Source organism: Mesocricetus auratus, unplaced genomic scaffold (genome assembly GCF_017639785.1).
Source record: "Mesocricetus auratus isolate SY011 unplaced genomic scaffold, BCM_Maur_2.0 Super-Scaffold_100042, whole genome shotgun sequence".
In the NCBI taxonomy this organism is placed as follows: domain Eukaryota; kingdom Metazoa; phylum Chordata; class Mammalia; order Rodentia; family Cricetidae; genus Mesocricetus; species Mesocricetus auratus.
Window position 1 is genome coordinate 5,289,599 of NW_024429219.1, and position 19,950 is coordinate 5,309,548.

General features: G+C 45.2%; 1 protein-coding gene across 1 annotated transcript in view; it reads left to right on the forward strand.

The window, feature by feature from the left end:
* The window catches only part of Per3 (period circadian regulator 3), a 45,497-nt gene that overhangs the window by 5,670 nt on the left and 19,877 nt on the right, over nt 1-19,950 (forward strand). The window contains 8 exon segments of the mRNA XM_021232523.2: nt 1,068-1,116; nt 5,015-5,157; nt 6,762-6,840; nt 9,720-9,826; nt 10,033-10,189; nt 12,439-12,544; nt 13,771-13,896; nt 14,496-14,616. Coding sequence (XP_021088182.1) covers nt 1,068-1,116; nt 5,015-5,157; nt 6,762-6,840; nt 9,720-9,826; nt 10,033-10,189; nt 12,439-12,544; nt 13,771-13,896; nt 14,496-14,616 — 888 coding nt within the window.

A 19,950-nucleotide genomic window follows, 5' to 3' on the forward strand; every position in this document is an offset into this window, starting at 1 on the left:
GCAGACCTGACGTGCATCTAGTTTACTCCAGATAGCACACTTCTACTGTGTAAATCTCAGGTCCAGGCTTCAGCTGAGAACAGATGCTAAGCTCCGTGCCCGTTCTGGGTTGTGCCCGGGTTACTGCCTCATTCTCCTCCTTCCAGCTTAGAGGACATAAGCTATGTACCCCGCTGTCAGTTTGGTCATGTTTTAGAACACGCGTCCACTTACATTGTTGTACAGACTCTCAGAAGGACCCGATGGTTGTTAAGAGCTCATTTGCTTGTGAGTGCCTCATGGGCTTGTGTGCACTGAGATCAGAGTCTGGCTCCTGGCTCTGCAGTGCCTTGTGAATGTAGAAGCCTGGTGTGAATGGTGTGAGCGAAAGGCAAGTTTCTGATTCTTCCTCTGGTCTTTTCCTTAGACGTAAGACGTGGCCTCTTCAGTGTTTTGGATCTGTGGGATTCCCACTAGTTATGTCAATGTGTGTATTGTAACAGTTTTTCATGGTTCTGTAACTTAGGTCTTTTCACTTCAGTGAAACGTTTGAGCAAAGGTTCTGCCTCCTCATTTGACTCTAAAGTACACTTCCCTCTGTGTTGTCACCACGTATTTCAGGAAAGCTGATGAAAACTATTGGCATGAGGAAGAGAAAACATAAACGCCACCGCAAATCGGTCTAGTCCTCTAGTCCTTAGCAGTACATGAGAGTCATGAAAGGGTCATGCCTGTAACAGAACACAGCTTGTAGATTTCCCCAAGGATGGAACTAAAGCGAAGGAAAACAATCACATTTATACTTCAGAGAACTGAAATCTGAAAATAACCCAGCTTCCCTAACTATTACAGTGGACCAGACCGTTAGCCCCAAAACAATTGTCCTCAGATCATCACAGTGACATTGGAAATAGTGGGTGTGCTTAACTAAAGAGTGCGGGAAAACCGAGGGGCTAGAGGAAGGAAAGCTCCGAGTGTCACTCAGATGAGAGGAGAGCGCATCTTTCAGAAGTGCTGAGTGGTGGGGCAGGGTGACGTCAGGAGGAGCTGCCCTGAGGGGACAAGTGACCGAGTTTCTCTCTTTCCAGCTTCACAGTGTGAATGTGCACCAGTGAAGTCTTTTTTCTGCAGAATCTGGTAAGTAGAGGATATGGAGGCCTAAAATGTGGCTGTCTGATTTCTACTCAACCCCTACGGTGATCCTTCTGTATTCAGCTAGATTCTGTTATGGATACAACAAAATGAGACAAAAAACAGACAAACCAAAATCTCTTGATTCTTGCTGTAAGAATCTGTATGTGGATGAGGAGAAAAATAAAGACCGAAAGGTAATTGCTGACCCCACGTGACACCAGAGCCCCTGGTTTGAAATAAACAATAAAACAACTATGTTTTGAGGCCCATTTTGCTTGCTTTTTGTTTTTCAGCCACGTTTAAAATTAATTTTTAAAATTTCCCACACCTACATCACCGTTTTTAGAATTTTTAATAGGGATTAAAAAGAAAGTGATCTAGAAGAAAATTGGCAATACTTTAACAGGAGTGACTTCTTGTAGATAGTTGTTATCCTCTGAACAAACTACTATAATGTCTCTTTCATGGGAAAGAGAAAAACTTTTTTTTTTGACACAGGGTTTCTCTGTGTAGTCCTGGTTGTACTGGAACTCACTTTATAGACCAGGCTGGCCTTAAACTTATAGTGATCCACCTGTCTTTGTCTCCTGAGCCCTGGAATTAAAGGTGTACACCACCATGCCCAGCAAGGAAAAGCATTTTTAAGTGTCACAATTGCTAATATTAGTATTGAAGTTAGTAACTACTCCAGATGTTTATAAAAGGAAAAATGTTTATAATGGAAATAACCAGATGTGCTATAAAACAAAAGAGGGATTTGAGCTAATAGTGTTGTGAGCATAGGCAGAAAAGATAACCCAACAAAAAGTCAGCATGGGGGAGAGCTGTGTGGTTTACTGAGTCATTCACAAGTGTGTTTATCAAGAACATGTCTGGAATACAGTAAATGGGATGGGGCGGGGTCCCTGCGGGTGTCATACTGGTACTTTGTCTCATCAGACTTCAGGAAATGTAATAACAGGAGGTTTATTCTCAGTGTATTTAAGCCCAGTACAATTTGAGGAAAAAATAAGTTTCCTGGTGTAATATAATCTCCAGTGCACAAAGAAGCACAATTACATTGAAACTCAACTCAGGGTAATGTCACTCACTCCAAGATGGGCTCTAGAGATAAGCTATGTGTACTAGTTTAAGGGACTAAAGGTCTACCCTGGTCTCAGGTCATACACATAACATAAGGGTCATTTGAGCTGTTAGCCATCTCTGGTCCTGGTTGTGGGAACCTGGGGGAGACTCTGGCTGTATCGTTTAGATTCTAGACATCCCCAGTCCTGGTTTTAGAGCTTGTTGTGGCCTGACCCAGCAGATGACACAGATCACCAGGCTCAGCTTTCTGGAGGGAAGAACGGTATTTTCATCTTTCCCCCTGGAAAGACAATCCTGTGTGCTTAGTATTCCTGGTTTTCCAGAGATCTTTGGGGGGCAGGGACCTTCACTGCTGTGTTCCCAACATAAATGACACACAGGCTTATTATACTAAATATCTTTAGGTCCTATCAGAATCACTCTATTCAAAGCAAAATTTATGTTTCCATGTAAGCAGGAAACCAAATATGAATGAATGTGCCTACTAGCAACAAATTGTGAACAAGAGAGTGAGTTCTGGACAGTGGAGAAATTGCTGTTTTATTTGGTCATTTGTCTGTTTTCTGTTGTAACAAGATCCCTAAGACTGGCTGGTTTGTAAAGGAGAAGTGTTTGGGCTTGCAGCTCTGAGATTCAGAGCATGAAGTCAAGGTCTGCTTCGATTGGGCAAGGTCCTCATGATGAAGGGCAAACTGGCATGGGCAAAAGGCAGAGGGAGTCAGATAACACCATAACAACCAGCTCTTACCAAAGTCAGCCCCCTTGGACAGGGGCTGCATTGATCCCTTCATTGAGGTGGTGCTCATGACCTGTGAGAGCCCCTCCCCATGGCGCTCCCCCCATTGCTCTGGCAGCTAACTTTTGACAGGTGCTTTGGTGACGACAGAGCACATCCATGCTGGCAATGAAGGAGCTCTGAGGGATCCCAGTTGCCGCCAGTGACCTGAAGAAGGTGAGGGAGTAAGCCAGGCACCTTTAGGGAGGTTCCCCAGGAAGCATGGTCCCCGTGGGTGGAGGAGTGTGGAAGGGTTAAGGAGGAACCTGGCTGGACAGAAGGGAAGACAGGAGGGGAGATGGAGAGGGCAGGGACTAGATCACAGGGGATGTCACTTTCAGAAGAAGTATTTTGTTGAGATTAGTTTCAAAACCTTTTCCTTAGTACTTTCTAACCTAACAAAAGCAGAAAAAATGGCGTAATGAACCAGTATGTTCTGCTGGCCCCACTATAAGCCATGGCCCACCTGGTGCCATCTGTTCTCCCCCAGTTCCTCCCCTCTGCTTTCTTACCTCAGATCTCAGGCGTTCCCTCCCTTGGTATTTCAGAGTGTATTTCTAAAAGGCGGAGTTGCCATGCACCTCTGACCAGTAGGAATACTGTTAGGGTAGCTGCCGTGCCCTTGCAACAGTACCCACATGGTCTTTGACAGCCTCCTTTTGCTTTTAGTCGTGAGACCATTCCAGACCAAACATGGACTTTCTTACCCCAGACTTAAGAGTCATGATTTCTCCAGGCATCCCCTGTTGCAGGGGGAGGGCAATGGCATTGCCATTGAGACCCAGTCTGGATGCGGGGTCAGTCCTTACTGCAGGCCTGCCGGTGTTTGCAGACATTGCTAGGTTTTGTTGATCAAGAAAGCATATTTTGATCTGCAAGGACCGTGTGCTCTGCTGTGTGCAGAACCAGGTCAGCTGGAGCACTGAAAGGCTTGGGTTGTAAAGTCAGGCCAGTGGGGTGGTAAAAGAAAAATTTGGATGCTTTATTAATGGGTTAGAACAGGCGCACGATATAAAAAGGAGTAAGGGGTGGCAATAGGAATCTTGAGTGGAGATATTTAAGACCCAGGAGCTTGTAGCAAAAGCTCCTTTCTGGAGAGGTGCTTAGTGTGCCTGGCTTAATCTGGGTCTACGTTGAGACTGCATGAGAACCTAGTTCCAGGTGGTGGTACAAGCCAGCAGGTGATACATAGGGCAAATGTATACAAATGGCATTTAGAACCCTCGGCATGAACAAGCCAGAAGCTCTTCATAGCAGTAGGACGGAAGCTGGGCAAATATGAGCATGAACTCCCGTGTGGCTGGGGGAAGGCCCTCATCCAAATGACTGAACTAGGAAGCAGGCAGCTCTGAGACTGCCTTGGGATTAGGGGTCACTCGTGTAGACAAAGTTAGGAGAGAGGCTCACTCTTTGACAGAGTCTAGAGCATGGTGGCATGTCCTAGTGCCGTAGAGGAGAAACCTTTTGCTCCTCAGAGCTGCCTGGGTGAGAACTGAGAAGGGGTCTGACTCTGCTCCAGAGGCCAGGTTGGCAGCTAGATTTTAATGCCCCTTCCCCCAGCCAGGCATTTTGCGGGACAGTGCTTACCCTCGAGCCAAGCCTGCAGCAGCCAAGCCGGTAGCTGGAGCTTTGGGACTGGGTCAGCTCTTTAAAAGGGGAAGAGGGGCCCTCTAGAGTTGGGTTTGGCCATGTGATCACATGGGGCCCCATTTTCTATTTGTAGCGCTCGGTGTATCTCACAGCAGAAGGGTGAAAGTCAGCGGCTTTAGGGGCATGGTCATGAGCAGGTCAGGGATGGGGTGACTCTCGTGATGATGTAAGCAGTCCTCTGTAAAACCTCTTATGCAGTGAACAGCGAATGTGTGTTATTGCCCAGGCATACTAAGATTTCAAGATAACCTTTCCTTTGGGGAAACAAACATCTCTAAACAATTTAGATTTGGGTCTTTGTTTCTTGGGGATTCCCGATGGAGCATCTCAGCTTTTTAGCCCTGGGCTGAGTGCGGCAGGACCAGCTCTAACCACCTTTGATCTCTCCAGTGGCGGTGGAGACAGAGCACAAAAGAAGCTTTGCTCTCCATTCCGGATCCTCCCCTATATGGTGCACGTTCAGAGCTCTGCCCAGCCAGAAGCAGAGCCGTGCTGTCTAGCACTGGCTCAGAAGATTCGCTCTGGTTATGAAGGTAAGTCAGGATTTCCTGTGCTCAGTGAGAGGCAGAACAAGGAGTCCAGACAGGAGCGTGGGCATGGCTGCTTGTAGAGATCTAGGGCAGAAGACTGCCTCGTGTCCAGTGTGGGCCATAAGCTCTGTGAGCACTTCTAGGTGCTGTTTACTGGCGCTGACTTCCTGTGCTGACGCCACTGCCACAGTGTGGCCTCATGGTCTACACCTCACGCTCAGGTAGATGCATAGGACTTTAGTCCCTTCTCCGCTGCTGACCGGATCTATGGCTTTTTACATCTGTCTTGTGTGAAATAATAGCACTAAAATTGTTACATGAAGAGGCCACGAGAATGATTGAATTTGCCTCATAGCACATGCCTTGAGGGACTGAGGAATGAGTGCCCTGGACGACAGAACAAGTTCAAGGCTAGCCAGGCCTACATAGTGAGTTCCTGCCTCAGCAAGCCAAAAGCTGGAGGTAGCACCGAGACAGAGTACTTGTCACGCTGTGGAACTACAAGACCCTGGGTTTGATTTTCAACACTTGGTGGGGGGTGGGGAAACCACATGTTCCAGACGTGTTTTGAAACTTCCAGGAATTATAGTATGTATATTCAATAAACAAGAAATGTATTTCTAAACTTGTATATAGGCAGCTTCCATTGACTACCTAGAACCACAGTTGGTTCTGATGAGACATGATATGTGCTTTCCACCCTGTAAGTCACAATAAAAACAGGACTGTTGAAAAGATTAGCTCAGGTCAAAATTTGACTTACGTCTTTAAAAAAAGGAGAAAGGGCCTAAAGAGATAGATACCTCATCAGTTAGGAGTGCTTTGGGCTCTTCAGGGGACCCATGTTCAATTCTCAGCACCACATTGTCTAAACTCCAGGCAGAGGATCTCACACCCTCTTCTGACCTCCTGCATATACATGCAGGCCAAACACCTATGCACATAAAAAATTGTTTTGAAATGAAATAGTAAAACTGTTGGTGTGTACATTAAACAATAACCCAGCACTGCTGTAAACGTGGCTTGGGACACACTGCGGTAGCAACAGAGTTGAAAGGTGTGCGTGGTGTGTGTAATCCTGAGTAGCTCCAAGCACCGAACGTCCTTTTCCACACTCTCTTAGGGTTTCTTGAAGTTGAGGTCATGCTTGAGTCACTGATGTAAGCCTATTCTCAGAGAGTGCACAGTTTAGATCAGAGCCTGCCTGACTCAATGGTGCCAATTTTATTACCTAGCAAATTGCTCTAGTGCTATTTCAAATACTATTTACATATGGCCACCAAAGAATATTCAGCCATTCCCTTACTCCCACTTTAACTATTAGATATTTGTGATAAAGAAATTAGTTATTTAGAATACAGCAGACTTTGTGTACTTAAATTAACCATAATATAGTAATCACATATCTACCTCATTAAAATCAAGTTAATAATGAAAACTATCATTATTTTGCTGTAGCTTTGACTTCATGACACTCAGACCTTAGATTTAAGTTAGGTTTCTACCATTTCATTTGGAGGTTTTATTCCTTGCATGTTTAGTAGCTAGTTTAGTTGATGATTAATTGTATATTTGACCCTTATTCAGTCTTTCTCCTTTTTTAATAGCTCCTCGAATCCCTGTAGATAAAAGAATTTTTACCACAACACACACCCCAGGATGTGTGTTTCTTGAAGTAGATGACAGGTAAATACTTCTTTGAGCCTAAGAGAAATTTGTTTCGGAAGACAAGCCAAGGTACTAGAGGGCTGTATTACGGCTTTGCGTACTGTTCTATATCCTGTGACAGACTGTCTGTTCGCCCTGGTGGTGCCTGCTGGCTACAGTGCAGCTTAAATTGAGTCTTCTTAAATATATTTTCAAATCACATTTATTTATTTGTGTGTGTGTCTGTGTATGCAAGCATGTGTGTGTTTGCATGCACATGTGGGATCAGAGGCCACCCTTCTGGTGTTGGGTCTCAGGGATCCAGCTCAGGCCAGCGGGCTTGATGGCAAGTACTTGCACCTGGTGACTGAATTTTATTGTAAACATCTTATATATTGTATTTTTAAGAGTGATTATATGACACCTTACTAGATTTCATGACATTGAGGCATAAGTGGCTCAGGTGTTAGTTACTCTTATTTTTCATAAACCAGTTCACCAAGAACGTCTAACTGTACTCAGCTTAGGACCAAGACTCAAATCCTTTAGCATTTACTCTCATGGTATTAAAGATTTTTTTTTCTCTATTTTGACTTACATTGCCTTTCTGAGAGCAATTTTAAAATGGCTTTGTTATTTTTTGAACATAGTGATAGTAGTTGGTGCTTATTGCTGTTTTTCAGGTTTTTTTTTTAGAAAAGAGTTATTTCCTTTATATGTGCAGGTGTTTTGCCTGCAGCTTCAGACCCCTGGAACTGAAGTTAGAGATGGTCGTGAGCCGCAGTCTGGGTTCTGAGAATCGAACTCAGGTCCTTGGGAAGATCGGTCAGTGCTCTTAACTACTGAGCCCATTTTTCCAGCTCCTGGTTCTGTATTTTTATTTGCATAAAGCAAATGTTGGCTGGGTGGTGGTGGTGCACACCTTTAATCCCAGCATTCAGGAGACAGAGTCAGGCAGATTTCAGTGAGTTCAAGGCCAGCCTGGTTTACAAAGGGACTTCAAGGATAGCCAGAGCTGTTACACAAAGAAACCTATTTTGAAAAACAAAAAACAAAAAGTAAATGTTGGTATCGTTTTAGTATATGCAACCCCACTTACACACTTTTATTTTGGGATTTTATTCTTGAAATTTGGAAATCAGAAACAGGACTAAGCTGTGTGTTAGTGTAAAGGGAAGCACAGAAAATGTTTATGGAGTCTGTTTTGTCTAAGTCATCCTTCCAAGGCTTCTTTATCCTGGAAACATTTCTGTGAGTTTCAGGGTGATAGTTGCCTTTGGATACTATATTTGACTTTGACATTACATTGTATTCAGTTATTATTAACCATGTTTTTGTTCATCAGCCTTTGTTACTGTGGTAAAAGACTGGAAAGAAGGGTTTAGTCACTGCAGTTTCAGGCTGGCTCCATTGTTTTGAGACCTCCGGTGGGGCAGGGAATCATGGTGGAGAACACATGGTGAAGTTAACCTGCTTACCTCCTGGGACCAGGAGGGAGAGGAGGCAGGACAGGGACCTGAGTGTAGTTACCCCGAGTGAAGTTAACCTACTTACTTCCTGGGACCAGGAAGGAGAGGAAGCAGGACCCGGACCTGAGTGTAGGAAGCAGGGAGGAATGCTGCCTGCTGGCTCACTCCCTGACACCGCTTTCTACACAGCCTGGGACCACCTGCCTAGGGAATGACACTGCCCACTGTAGACAGGGCCCTCTTACACTAAGACAGCTGAGGCAATTCCTCACAGATGTGTCCACAGACTGGCATGGCATGGTGAAGGTAACTATTCATTGAGACTCCCATGGGGTGACTCTAAGCTCTGTCAGGTTGACAGTCAGTGCCAGTTCAGGCAGGGCCTGAGGGCATGCCCCAGTACCCTAACTTCTTTCCACAGGGCTTTGCCTCCTGAAGGCTGCATCCCTCCTGTAGTGCCGCAGGCTGGGGACCAAGCTCTCAGTGTGCTATACTAATCTTGGGGCAGTCAAGGTCCACACTGTTTAAATATTGTGCAAGTTCCTAGCCCACTTTGTCATCAGTATCCTTCTGTTACCATGTGCTCTTTCTAAATGACAACGTAGCAGAGAGCTCAAGACTCCCAAGGAACTTGCTGAAAACTCATGTCCATGTTGTCTCCTGTGGCATGAATTCTCTTTGGGTGAAAGCAAGAGGTCAGAGAAGCAGAGCGGCAGCCACTAGAGAGTTCTCACCTCCACCAATGCTCAGACCAAAGGGACAGTCCTGTCCTCAGACTGCCATGAGCTCCCGTCTCCCCCCACCTTATATTCCTGTCTCCACCCAGCCATATCTCTTCCTTTTGCCACCTCCCTTGTGTTAGGATTAAAGGCGTCACTCTAAGCGCTGGGATCACCTTTGTGTGAGCTCTGTTTCTCTTTTAGACTGGATCAGTTTTGTGTAGCCCAGGGTGGCCTTGAACTCACAAAGATCAGTCTACCTCCGCCTCCTGCATGCTGGGATTAAAGGTGTGGCCAACACTGCCTGGCCTCTGTGGCTGACTGGTGTGGCTAGCTTTGCACTCTGATCTTCAGGCAGGCTTTATTTGTTAGATCATAAACAAAGCCTCACCGCAGTCTCCAGAGTTTCTGACCCGTAAGTTCGCAGCCTGGTTTTAGGGATTGTGTTAGCTGTGTCTGTTCGCCACAGCACAGGCATTTAGGTTTTTGCTTTCATGGGTACATTAATGAACACCTCATAAATGTTCATCCTGTTCGGAATTAAATAGAGAAGCTAGGGTTTGGTGTGGTTTTTATTTTGCAGAGTGGGAGATCGAATCCTTGTGTATGCTTAGCACATAGTCTCCCACTGAATCACATTGCCAGCCTGAGTGGGTATTTTTAAGTATATGAAGACTACTTAGTTGCTTGCTCAGTATAACCTGCTTCCTGTGCTGTGTACCTGTGACAGGGCGGTGCCTCTGCTGGGTTACCTACCTCAGGATCTGATTGGAACGTCGATCTTAACGTATTTGCACCCAGAAGACCGGCCTCTGATGGTCGCCATACACCAAAAAGGTGGGGCCAGCTCCTTTATGGAAGTGTTGTTTGCCACTGATTGGTTGTAGTTTTCCAGTTCATTTCTCATGAGAGTTTTTCCTTTACCCAAATAAGAAACGTATTGCTACTTTAAAGTGCTGAGAATTCCCAGATAGCTGACTGAAGCCGGGCCCTTGCGGTCTTCCCTGTATAAAGTCTTGTTTTCGTCTTGATGCTTTACATAGTTCTGAAGTATGTGGGCCATCCTCCGTTTGAACACTCGCCCATCAGATTCTGCACTCAGAATGGAGATTACGTCATTCTGGATTCCAGCTGGTCCAGCTTTGTGAACCCCTGGAGCCGGAAGGTTTCCTTCATCATTGGCCGCCATAAAGTTAGAACGTAAGTTCATCAGTTGCTGCTGTGGAGTGCAGAGGTGAGTGGGGCAACTGTCCCCTGTCACAGGAAGATGGACAAGGTCCTGAATTCAGGGTTTGCTGTTCCTTTCATGGCACTGCCAGCACTCTGGTTTTTCTGATGTTTGCCGTCGTGGGGTGGTGTTTCGTCTTCTAGGTCACTGCAGCTGCACTGTAGACTGTAACTCCAGGTCCAGGGGACCCAGTGTCCTCTTCTGGCCTCTACGGGTGCCAGGCATGCACATGGTGCGCAGACTTACACTCAAACACCATACACATAAAAATTAAAGTTAAAATTTTTAAAGGTTTCATTTTGTACGTACAAGTGTTTTGCTTGCATGTATGTAAGTACATACCTGGGGCCTGTGGAGGCAAGGGAAGGACATGGGGTCTCCTAGAGTTGGAGTTATACATGGTTGTAAGCAGCAATATGAGTACTGGGAACCAAACCCAGGTCCTCTTAAAGAGCAGAAAGTGTTCTTAACCATGAAACCATCTCTTTGGCCTCTGGGTTCGCTGTTTCTTGCTTAGTTCTTCCATCCAGCCTGAGCTGGGCAAGCGTCCTCCTGCTGGGCTACATCACCCAGCCTCACACTAAATGTCAGGGATAATGCCTGCATCCTAAGACTAAATGATGTGCTCTATCTGACTCAGGATTCCTCATTTGATACCCAGACTGGTCCTTCCTCTATCCCTTCTCTCCCCTTAATAACTCGGGGACCCGAAGGAGGTTGACATCCCATTGAAGGGATGATATTTGTAAAGCAATTGGAACATGACTATCACTCTAACAGTGGTTCTCAACCTTCCTAATGCTGGGACCCTTTAATACAGTTCCTCATGCTGTGATGAACCCTAACAATTTGTTGCTACTTCATAAGTGTAATTTTGCCACTGTTACAAATCATAATATAAATATTTTTGGAGATAGGAATTTGCCAAATGGGTCATAACCCTCAAGTTGGGAGCCACTGCTTTATGGCTTTTGAAGATGTTATTTTCATATTCTTAAAAACTAGCACAGTTTTTAGGAGGAGGTCCCAATAAATGTTAGTTTCCTCCCTTTATTATCTTTGTGGGCATTCTCTATATTCAGGTCATAACTTGTTTTTTAATTTGTCATGTAAGATGGGGAACACCCACATATGTAACATGAACACACTTGTGGGGCTCAGAGAACATCTTTTGTGGGTATCGCCTTTCACCGTGGGTTCTGAGATCAAACTCCAGTCATCAGGCTTGCCCAATAAATGATTTTAACACTGAACCATCTCAGTGGTCGATTTTAAATCCTCTGAAGTTTGTAAATGAGATGGGAGGTGGTACTGTGACACCTCATTCTCACCACTAGGGTAAGGCTATAGAGCCCTCTTTACCAGGTAATGGAGGTGAGTAGCAGCTCCAAGTTTTATTTATTTGTTTTTGGGATTTTGAGCCAAGGTCTCACCATGTAGTTCTGGCTGTCCTGAAACTCACTCTGTGAGCCCACTGGCCTCAAACTCACAGAGATCCTCCTGCCTCTGCCTCCCAAGTGCTGAAATTAAAGGTGTGTGCCACCACACCCAACTGAAGTGTTTCTCATTTTATTCTTACTGTTTTTTAACTATGTGTATGTTAGGTGTGTGTGCCTGCACGTTGGGTATGTGCGGGTAGCCAGAGGCACCACACCTCCTGGGAGGTGGAGGTATGGATGGTTGTGGGTCACCTGGCAAGGGTGGTAGGGGTAAAATCCAACTCTAGAAGAGCAGCAAGTACTCTTAGCCCTGAGTGGTGTCCAGCCCAGCCTGAAGCCTTCACTGCATGGCAATGTCAGGTTAACACTCCTACAGGGACTCTCATTCAGTCAGATTTTGAAACCAGTCCTTACTGAAGTAGCTGGTCTCTGGTCTTACGTATGCACACACATTACTACATTTATACACAATACATGCACATCCAGGACCTGTTAAATAGACATCAGTGCTGTAGAGAAACTTAAACTGTGTCCGGTGTTTGCCTGTAACCCCAGTTCTCAAGAGGTATAGATAGGATGATCAAAAGTTCCAGGCTAGCCTGGGCTAATTGTAGTTAGACTTTGACTCAAAAAAAAAACAAGGACTGAGGATGTAATTTAGTAGCAGGGTGTTTCCTAGCAACAGAGCTTATTCTGTAAATGGTTTGTTACAAGCACTTTAGTCTTGACTTTGGATTAATTTGGTTGCTTGGCTCATTGTTTCTTTTGACGTTTTATTATAGGAGTCCATTAAATGAGGATGTTTTTGCTACCAGAATAAAAAAGGCAACTAATAACGACAGAGACATAACAGAATTACAAGAACAAATTCACAAACTTCTTTTACAGGTAAAATGAGAGGTCTTAAGAGCACATCACCCCCCAAACTGTATTTTCTGTTGTTCAGTCTTAGTGAACACGCTGAGGGGAGAGGAACCTTTGCCTCCACATCTTAGAGATGTTTGCTTTGCTCTTTGTGGCTGTGGGTTAGGTTCTGTCCATTTGGTTCCTTGTGCCGTGAGACGCACAGGACAGCTTTGGCTGCCTTGCTTCAGCACAGGAGACAGAGAAGACAGCGCTGCTTCCTGGTTCTCTTCATGAGAGAATTCTTTTCATGCTTCACACACCAGCAATGTGCGCAGCTCCTGAGTTTGGGCTTCGGTGTTTTAAAAAATAATTCAGTTTTTTAAAGTAGAAGAGGTGTGCTGTTGGTCTCAGTTTCTCGTCATTGTAAGGGAAGACCAACCGAAGGTGGGTTCTGTTAGTAAATAAAGTCAAGTGTGTCACACGTAGAATGTGAGTCCAAGGGTTTTCAGAAATGTCCTTTTTAAAAAATTATTTATTTCACTTTATTTTATGTACATTGGTGTGAAGGTGTCAGATCTCCTGAAACTGGAGTTACAGACAGTTGTGAGCCACCATGTGGATGCTGGGAATTGAACCTGAGTCCTCTGGAAGAGCAGCCAGTGCTCTTAACCAATGAGCCACCTCTCCAGCCCCCGGATATGTCTTTTATAAAATCTCTAGGGCTCATGGATTGTCTGAATTTTTGTTTTTATTTCATGTGTTATGTCTATTCTAAATTTAGTTTAAAGAACTAAAGTTTGTTTTATTATTTATAATTTACAAAAATCAGTTATCAACTGGGCACGTCTTTAATCACAGCACTCGGGAAGCAGAGGCAGGCGGATCTCTGTGAGTTCAAGACCAGTCTGGTCTACAAGAACTAGTTCCAGAACAACCTCCAAAGCCACATAGAAACCCTGTCTCAAAAAACAAAAAAAAAAAAACAAAAAAAAAAGAAGGAAAGAAAGAAAATCAGTTATCTTCCAGCATCTAAAAGAACATGTTGCTGTACTCCCCACCTAGACTAGAAGGTTAGGCTCTGCCTTGAGCATAGGAAAGTGCTGAGCTGTGTCTCACACCAGCATCCAGGCTAACAGCTTCACCCTCCCCATGTCTGCTGTAGCCTTTAAGGAGCTCTTAGCTTTGTCGCGGTCATAGACCTGAAGCTCTGAGGTGAATCATGTCTGTACCACTTACACAGCAATAACTGAACGGGCCCTTCCTCCTAGCCGGTTCACGCCAGTGCCTCCAGTGGTTACGGGAGCCTGGGCAGCAGTGGCTCCCAAGAGCAGCACATCAGCATCGCCTCTTCCAGTGAGGGGAGCGGACCCTGTGGAGAGGCATCGAAGGAGCAGGTGTGTGCGCGTGTGTCTGTGTGGGTGTGAGCTGTGGAGAGGCACAGGAGGAGCAGGTGTGTGCGCGTGTGTCTGTGTGTGTGTGAGGAGCAGGTGTGTGCGCGTGTGTCTGTGTGGGTGTGAGGAGCAGGTGTGTGCGCGTGTGTCTGTGTGGGTGTGAGGAGCAGGTGTGTGCGCGTGTGTCTGTGTGGATGCTGTTGGTCCTCACCCGGTGACATCTTAGGATTGCCATTCACAAATTTCAGTTTATTTTAGAAAATTACTTGAATGAATATAGATAAATGTCTGTAAAAAGGAAGTCTGAGGTAGGGTAGTGGCACTGCTTATAATTTCAGCAGTAGGAGTGAAAGCCAGAGTTGGAGGCCAGCTGGGCCACGTGGTAAGACCCTGTCTTTTAGAGGAAAAGGATCGCGCTTTCCTAAAAGCGGCGGAGCATGGATAGATGGATGTACGCTTTGATTGGCGTCATTGCACAGCGGCTCAGCAAGAAGTGGAATTAAAGTGTCTCACAGACGCAGACGTTAAGTGTGTACTGTGTGTGTGTCTTTAGTGCACACGTGTGCATTTCTAAACCCTATCCTGTCATTCTTCTCCCTAAGATGACCTTGCAGCAGGTCTATGCCAGTGTAAACGAAATTAAGACTGTGGGTCAGCAGCTCTACATTGAGTCGATGGCCAGATCAGTCAAGCCTGTGATGGACACATGCATGGCGCTGCAGGGTAAGTCAACAGAGTGGCCCTCAGCCGCTCCTGAGTCTCTCTTCACAGACAGCAGCGTGTATGCATGCTGAACAAAACACCTGAGCCCTGGGCTGCTTTCTAGCTTGCTGAATTGCCCAAAAAATGCCCCTAATAACACTAACAATAGCAATGTACTAGCTGTACAATAAATACCACTTGGAAGCTAAGTAGTTGTAAAATATAGATCAGTATGCTTTAATAAAGAACTAACTATGTTGACAGCATCTGTTGTAGTTAGGTGCCCTATTGCTGTGAAGAGACACCATGACCACAACAGCTCTTACGAAGGAAACTCACAGTTTCAGAGGTTTAGTCCATTGGCATGGTGGGAAGCGTGGTGGTGTGCAGGTAGACTTGGTGCTGGAACTTACGGTGCTACGCCTTACAGGCAACGGGAAGTCAGCTGACAATCACACTGAGGGAAGCTTGAGCGAGGGACCTCAGCCGGCTCCCATGGTGACTCACTTCCTCCAGCAAGGCCACACCTCCTAACAGTGCCACCGTTGGGGGCCATTTTCTTTCAAACCACCACAGCATCAGATTCTTAGTTTCTTTCCTTTCTGAACTATCCAGATGCAAAAGAAAATATTTTTAAATACATTTTGGGTAATCGAGTATATTGAAATAATCCTTTTCTGTAATTTCAAATAAATGAAGAATTGAACTTTTGAACCTTTCTTGAATGTGAGGTAAAAGTAGTGGAGTCAGTTATATTTAGTGGTATTATGTTGGAAAGCTACCTAGTTACATAGCCAGCAGAGGTCTGTATTAAAGGATTGGGTCGGATTGCTGGGGACAGAACCTAGAGTCTTGAAAGGCAAGCACTCTCCCACTGAACCACACTGCCCACCTGTGTACACTGATTTATTTACTTGTCTATTTTTTTGTTTTACGCATTGATTGTTTCTAACCTATCTTTTCTTTCATTTTGCTCCTTAAAGCTTAATATAACTTTAAAAATGAATTTTGATCATGTAAATTTTTAATAGTATTTATCATTGTCAAATGTAAGCATATGTAACATGGGTGACATTTACTTTCTAAGACCAGTAATAAGAGTAGCTGAGTTGTTCAGGATCTGCCGTGACTTTAAGGCAGCTTTCTAGGGCGGTGCACAAGTGTGAGCACTGATGTTCGGATCCCCAGGACGCATGTAAAGGCCAGGCATGGCCGTGTACGCTGGTAACTCCAGTGTTAAGGTGTGAGGACAGCAGGGCCCAGTAGCCAGCCAGTCTACCCAGCACTGTCTCCAGTGAGACCTCATCTCAAAAACAAAGTGGAGAGCACTTGACCTTTGCTCTCTACTCACAATCCAACTCGAACTACAGATCATACATCACTGCAGCCTTGGGGACTGTGTAATAGTCAACGTATTTAAGATCTCCAGGTGTGATAGCATGGACCCCTGCAATCAGGAGGCAGAGGCAGGTAGATTGTTGTGAGTTCCAGGCCAACCAGGGCTGCAAAGTGAGACCCTATCTTCCCTACATGGCTTTATTTTGTTTTTCTAATATTGTAATTTTCTCCCCCACACACAGGGTTTCTCTGTGTGACCCTGGATATCCTGGAACTCTCTCTGTAGACCAGGCTGTCCTGGAACTCACAGAGATCTGCCTGCCTCTGCCTCCCGAGTGCTGGGATTAAAGGTGTGCGCCACCACAGCCCAACATGATACTGTAATTTTCAAACAAGAAGCCATTTGTCTCTCACAGTGTGGAAGGTAGGATGTCTGGGGTCAAGGGTCAAGGTAAGGAAGGCTCAGTATTCAGTGTGAGCCAAGAATGAGCTTGAATCCCCCCCATTCTCCAAAGGGAAAGGAAAAACTCTCCCTACATGACAGAAGAACAAAACAACAAGAGCCTGAGCTAGTCCCCTCCATTATCACCCCATGGTTCTGAGATGGAGCCTTGCTATGTCACTTCAGTTATCTCAACCTGAGGTAAAATAACCCTTCTGTAACAGCCCCCAACATGCATGCCACCACATCAACCCCAGCTGTTTTGTAGGGTCACTAACCCATTCACAGAGGGACATGTGAGAGACACAGGAATAAAGACGAGCGTCAGACCACACTCAGAGTGAAAAAGACAGCAAATCTGTGACCTTTCTTTACCCAGTGGGATTATTGAAGCAGCAGCCCAAAGTTCTAGAATCCAAGGAAAGACTCGTGTCGTAGAATATTAATTTAAGGTGTGTTACTTTTGTTTATGCTCTGGAACATTTGTTTCATGATGCAAAGTTGTGTTTGATTAAGTAAAATTCATCTGTGGTTAGGAGGCTGGAGCAGCAACTAGCTGACAGGAAGTGGGGGTGAGGACCCAGGTGGAGAAGGATTTTTAAGGAGGGGAGAGGAGAAGCACGAGGACTTCTGGAGGGATGTGAGGACATCTGAGCTACTTGCTGTTCAGCCTCTCTGAGGAGTAGAATCCCACTTCAACCTTTGAGTCCTGAGTTCTTTAGAGGGACAGAGATTTAGATTCCCTCAGTCAGTGGCTCTTGTGGCCTAACCACTGCTGATTGCCGGGGAGTTGCAGTGGGCTGATTCTGACAGCCGTGGCATAAAAGGCAGAAACAATTTAAAAAGAGGATAACAGACTCAGACTTGTGGAACAAACAAGGCAAACAGCACGGACCGCTGCTTACTGGCCAACTCACCAAGTGCAGTGCTCACTCAGTCAAGGGACTTGTAAGAGACAAGTCGTCACTGAGGTAAATGCAGAGATGACAAGAACTGAAAATGGAGCACATATCCCAGACGAACTCTCAAAACAGCCACCACTTGGAGCACAAAGTCCGGCTGGAGGAATCTGGAAGCAGATTCCTTCATGAAACCATGCTGGTAACAGACTGCAAGCCAGGCCTGAGGTCACATTAACCTAGCACAAGTCTTTACAGGGCTGTGGGTGCTCAGCCTCTGCTGTCCTTGACAGACTGTAGCACAAGTTCTGATTGTTCTTAATAATAAAACTCAGTCAGCTATCGGGGTGAAAGCTGAAGGATCTGAGAAGCAGAGTGGCCAGCCATAAGACAGTTTCTTACTCTACCAGTGATCGGACCAGAAGGGCGGGCTTGTCCTCAGGCTGTCTAGACTGCATCCTCGGACTGCACTGCCTCAGAGTAACTGCTCTTGAGACTAGGCTGCAATGAGCTCCCATCTCCTCCCACCTTACGTTCCTTTCTCCACCCAGCCATGCCCCTTCATGTCTCCACCTCCTTAGTGCTGGGATTAAAAGCCACACTCCAAGTGCTGGGATCACCTTTGCGTGAGCTCTGTTTCTCTTTAAGACAAATTTAATCTTGTGTAGGCCAGGGTAGCCTTGAACTAACAGAGATCCATCTGCCTCTGTCTTCCAAGTGCTGGGATTAAAGGTGTGTGCCACCGCTGCCTGGCCTCTGTGGCTAACTAGTGTGACTAGCTCTGCACTCTGATCTTCAGGCAAACTGTATTTGTTAGATCATAAACAGACTATCACCACAACAGGCTACTGAGCTTTTGATAAATGAAGTTTGTGGAGCGTCAAGAAGGGGACACTGACCTCCCAAGAGACAAAGTGGTCACTAAAGGAAGACTCAAACACATAGCAGTGGAAATACCTGAGAAGCTAAGGTAGTTGTGAATGGTACATTGCGAGGCTGATAGGCAGAATGGGCCGTGAGCAAAGCCAGCTCTGAGACTCAGACTGAAAGAAGGGGGCAAGGGGGGACGTTAGGAATATCACAGGTGCTGGGTGCATCTTGTTGCCCATTCTCCTACTGATCTTTCCCTATGATGTAAAATGTCCAGGTGACCCAAGTCAAAAGAGACTAACATTGATGTTTACAACTCTGGGGATAAAAGGCCAGCAAGTCAGACATGAAAATTGATTGCCATCAGCACACAGAAGAATGAGAGCTACAGCCCCAGCGTAGATTCCTAGGACTGACACTGTAACGGAAGCAGTAGAGCACATAGAGTCCAGGGCGAGCATCGAAGCTACCTAGCATGGGGTTGGTTGGGATCCTAGAGGAAATAGTTGAAGATGTAACAAGATTGTCTGCAGATTCAAAGGACATGAGTATTTTAAAAAATAAAAATTATTTTTAAAAACCTACTTGAACATACCCTGTTCAAACTGCTGAAAATACAACCCAAGAGTCCATGGTGAAGGTAGCCGGAGACAGACAGCCACAGATAAGAAAAAAATCATACATTTCTCCAGAAACCATTTACAGAGGAAGACAATAAACTGTAACTTCAAAGAAAACCCTGTTAGCACAAACTTCTGTACCTGGTAGAAAACCGTTGAGAAGCAGGTTTCTCAAACAACTGAGAATTTGACAGCACACTTTTCTACCAGAAACGCCTAGGAATTTCTTATTTTTTAATGATTTGTTTTATGTGTGTGCACACGTGTGCACATGCATGCATTTGAGTGTGGATACTAACCCATGGAGGCTAGAGATGTTGGATCCTCTGGAGCTGGAGTGGTAGTAATTGTGGTCACCCACCATGGGTGCTGGGAATTGAATTCAAGTCCTCTGGAAAAGCAGTACTCACTCCTAACCACAGAGTCATCTCTCCAGCCCACAGAAGAAATACGATAAAACCTATCTACACTACGCTTAGAGTGAAAGATACTGTATGAGGAATAAAAGAAAAATGTTTTTATTTTTAATTTATTTGAAAACTGATTTTTAATAGTGTTCTGCATTTATGACATACAAGTAAAACATTGCAAGATGATGGGGAGTTTTTGGGAATGCACTGTTATCAGCCTTTGCCTTTGAAATAATGTAATACTTGGAGGTGAACCCTGAGCCCCATGTGAATTAGATGAAGGATGGTAAATGAGCAGGCATTGTGACGTAGTTAATCTACTGTTGACTTTACAGAGCTCAGGAAGAATCAGTTGTTTCTGATGAATCACTCAGCTCAGGGTGGTGTTGGGTGGGTAACACAGACTGTGTGCATACACTGGGCAGAGATGGCTTATAATATCCCATGTGGAGGGAAGCAGAGCCATGAGACCGCTCCACACTGTTTAGAATAGTGCACAGCTTAAAACAGGAATAGTTAACATCTGAATCTTTCCACCTTATCTTCTGTCTTTCTTTTTTTTCTTTCTTTCTTTTTCTTACAAGTGACTATGGGTAGCTAAAGCCATGGAGTTGGTAGTAGATCCTTGCCTAGGATGTGCAAAGCTCTGGGCTCAATCTCCTGTTCTCCAGAAAACTAAAAACTTAATACAGTGAAACCACAGGAAGCAAAACCAGCCACCAGTGATGGGGTACATACTGGGATTTGAAAGGGGAGAGCAGCTGACTACTAGCAGT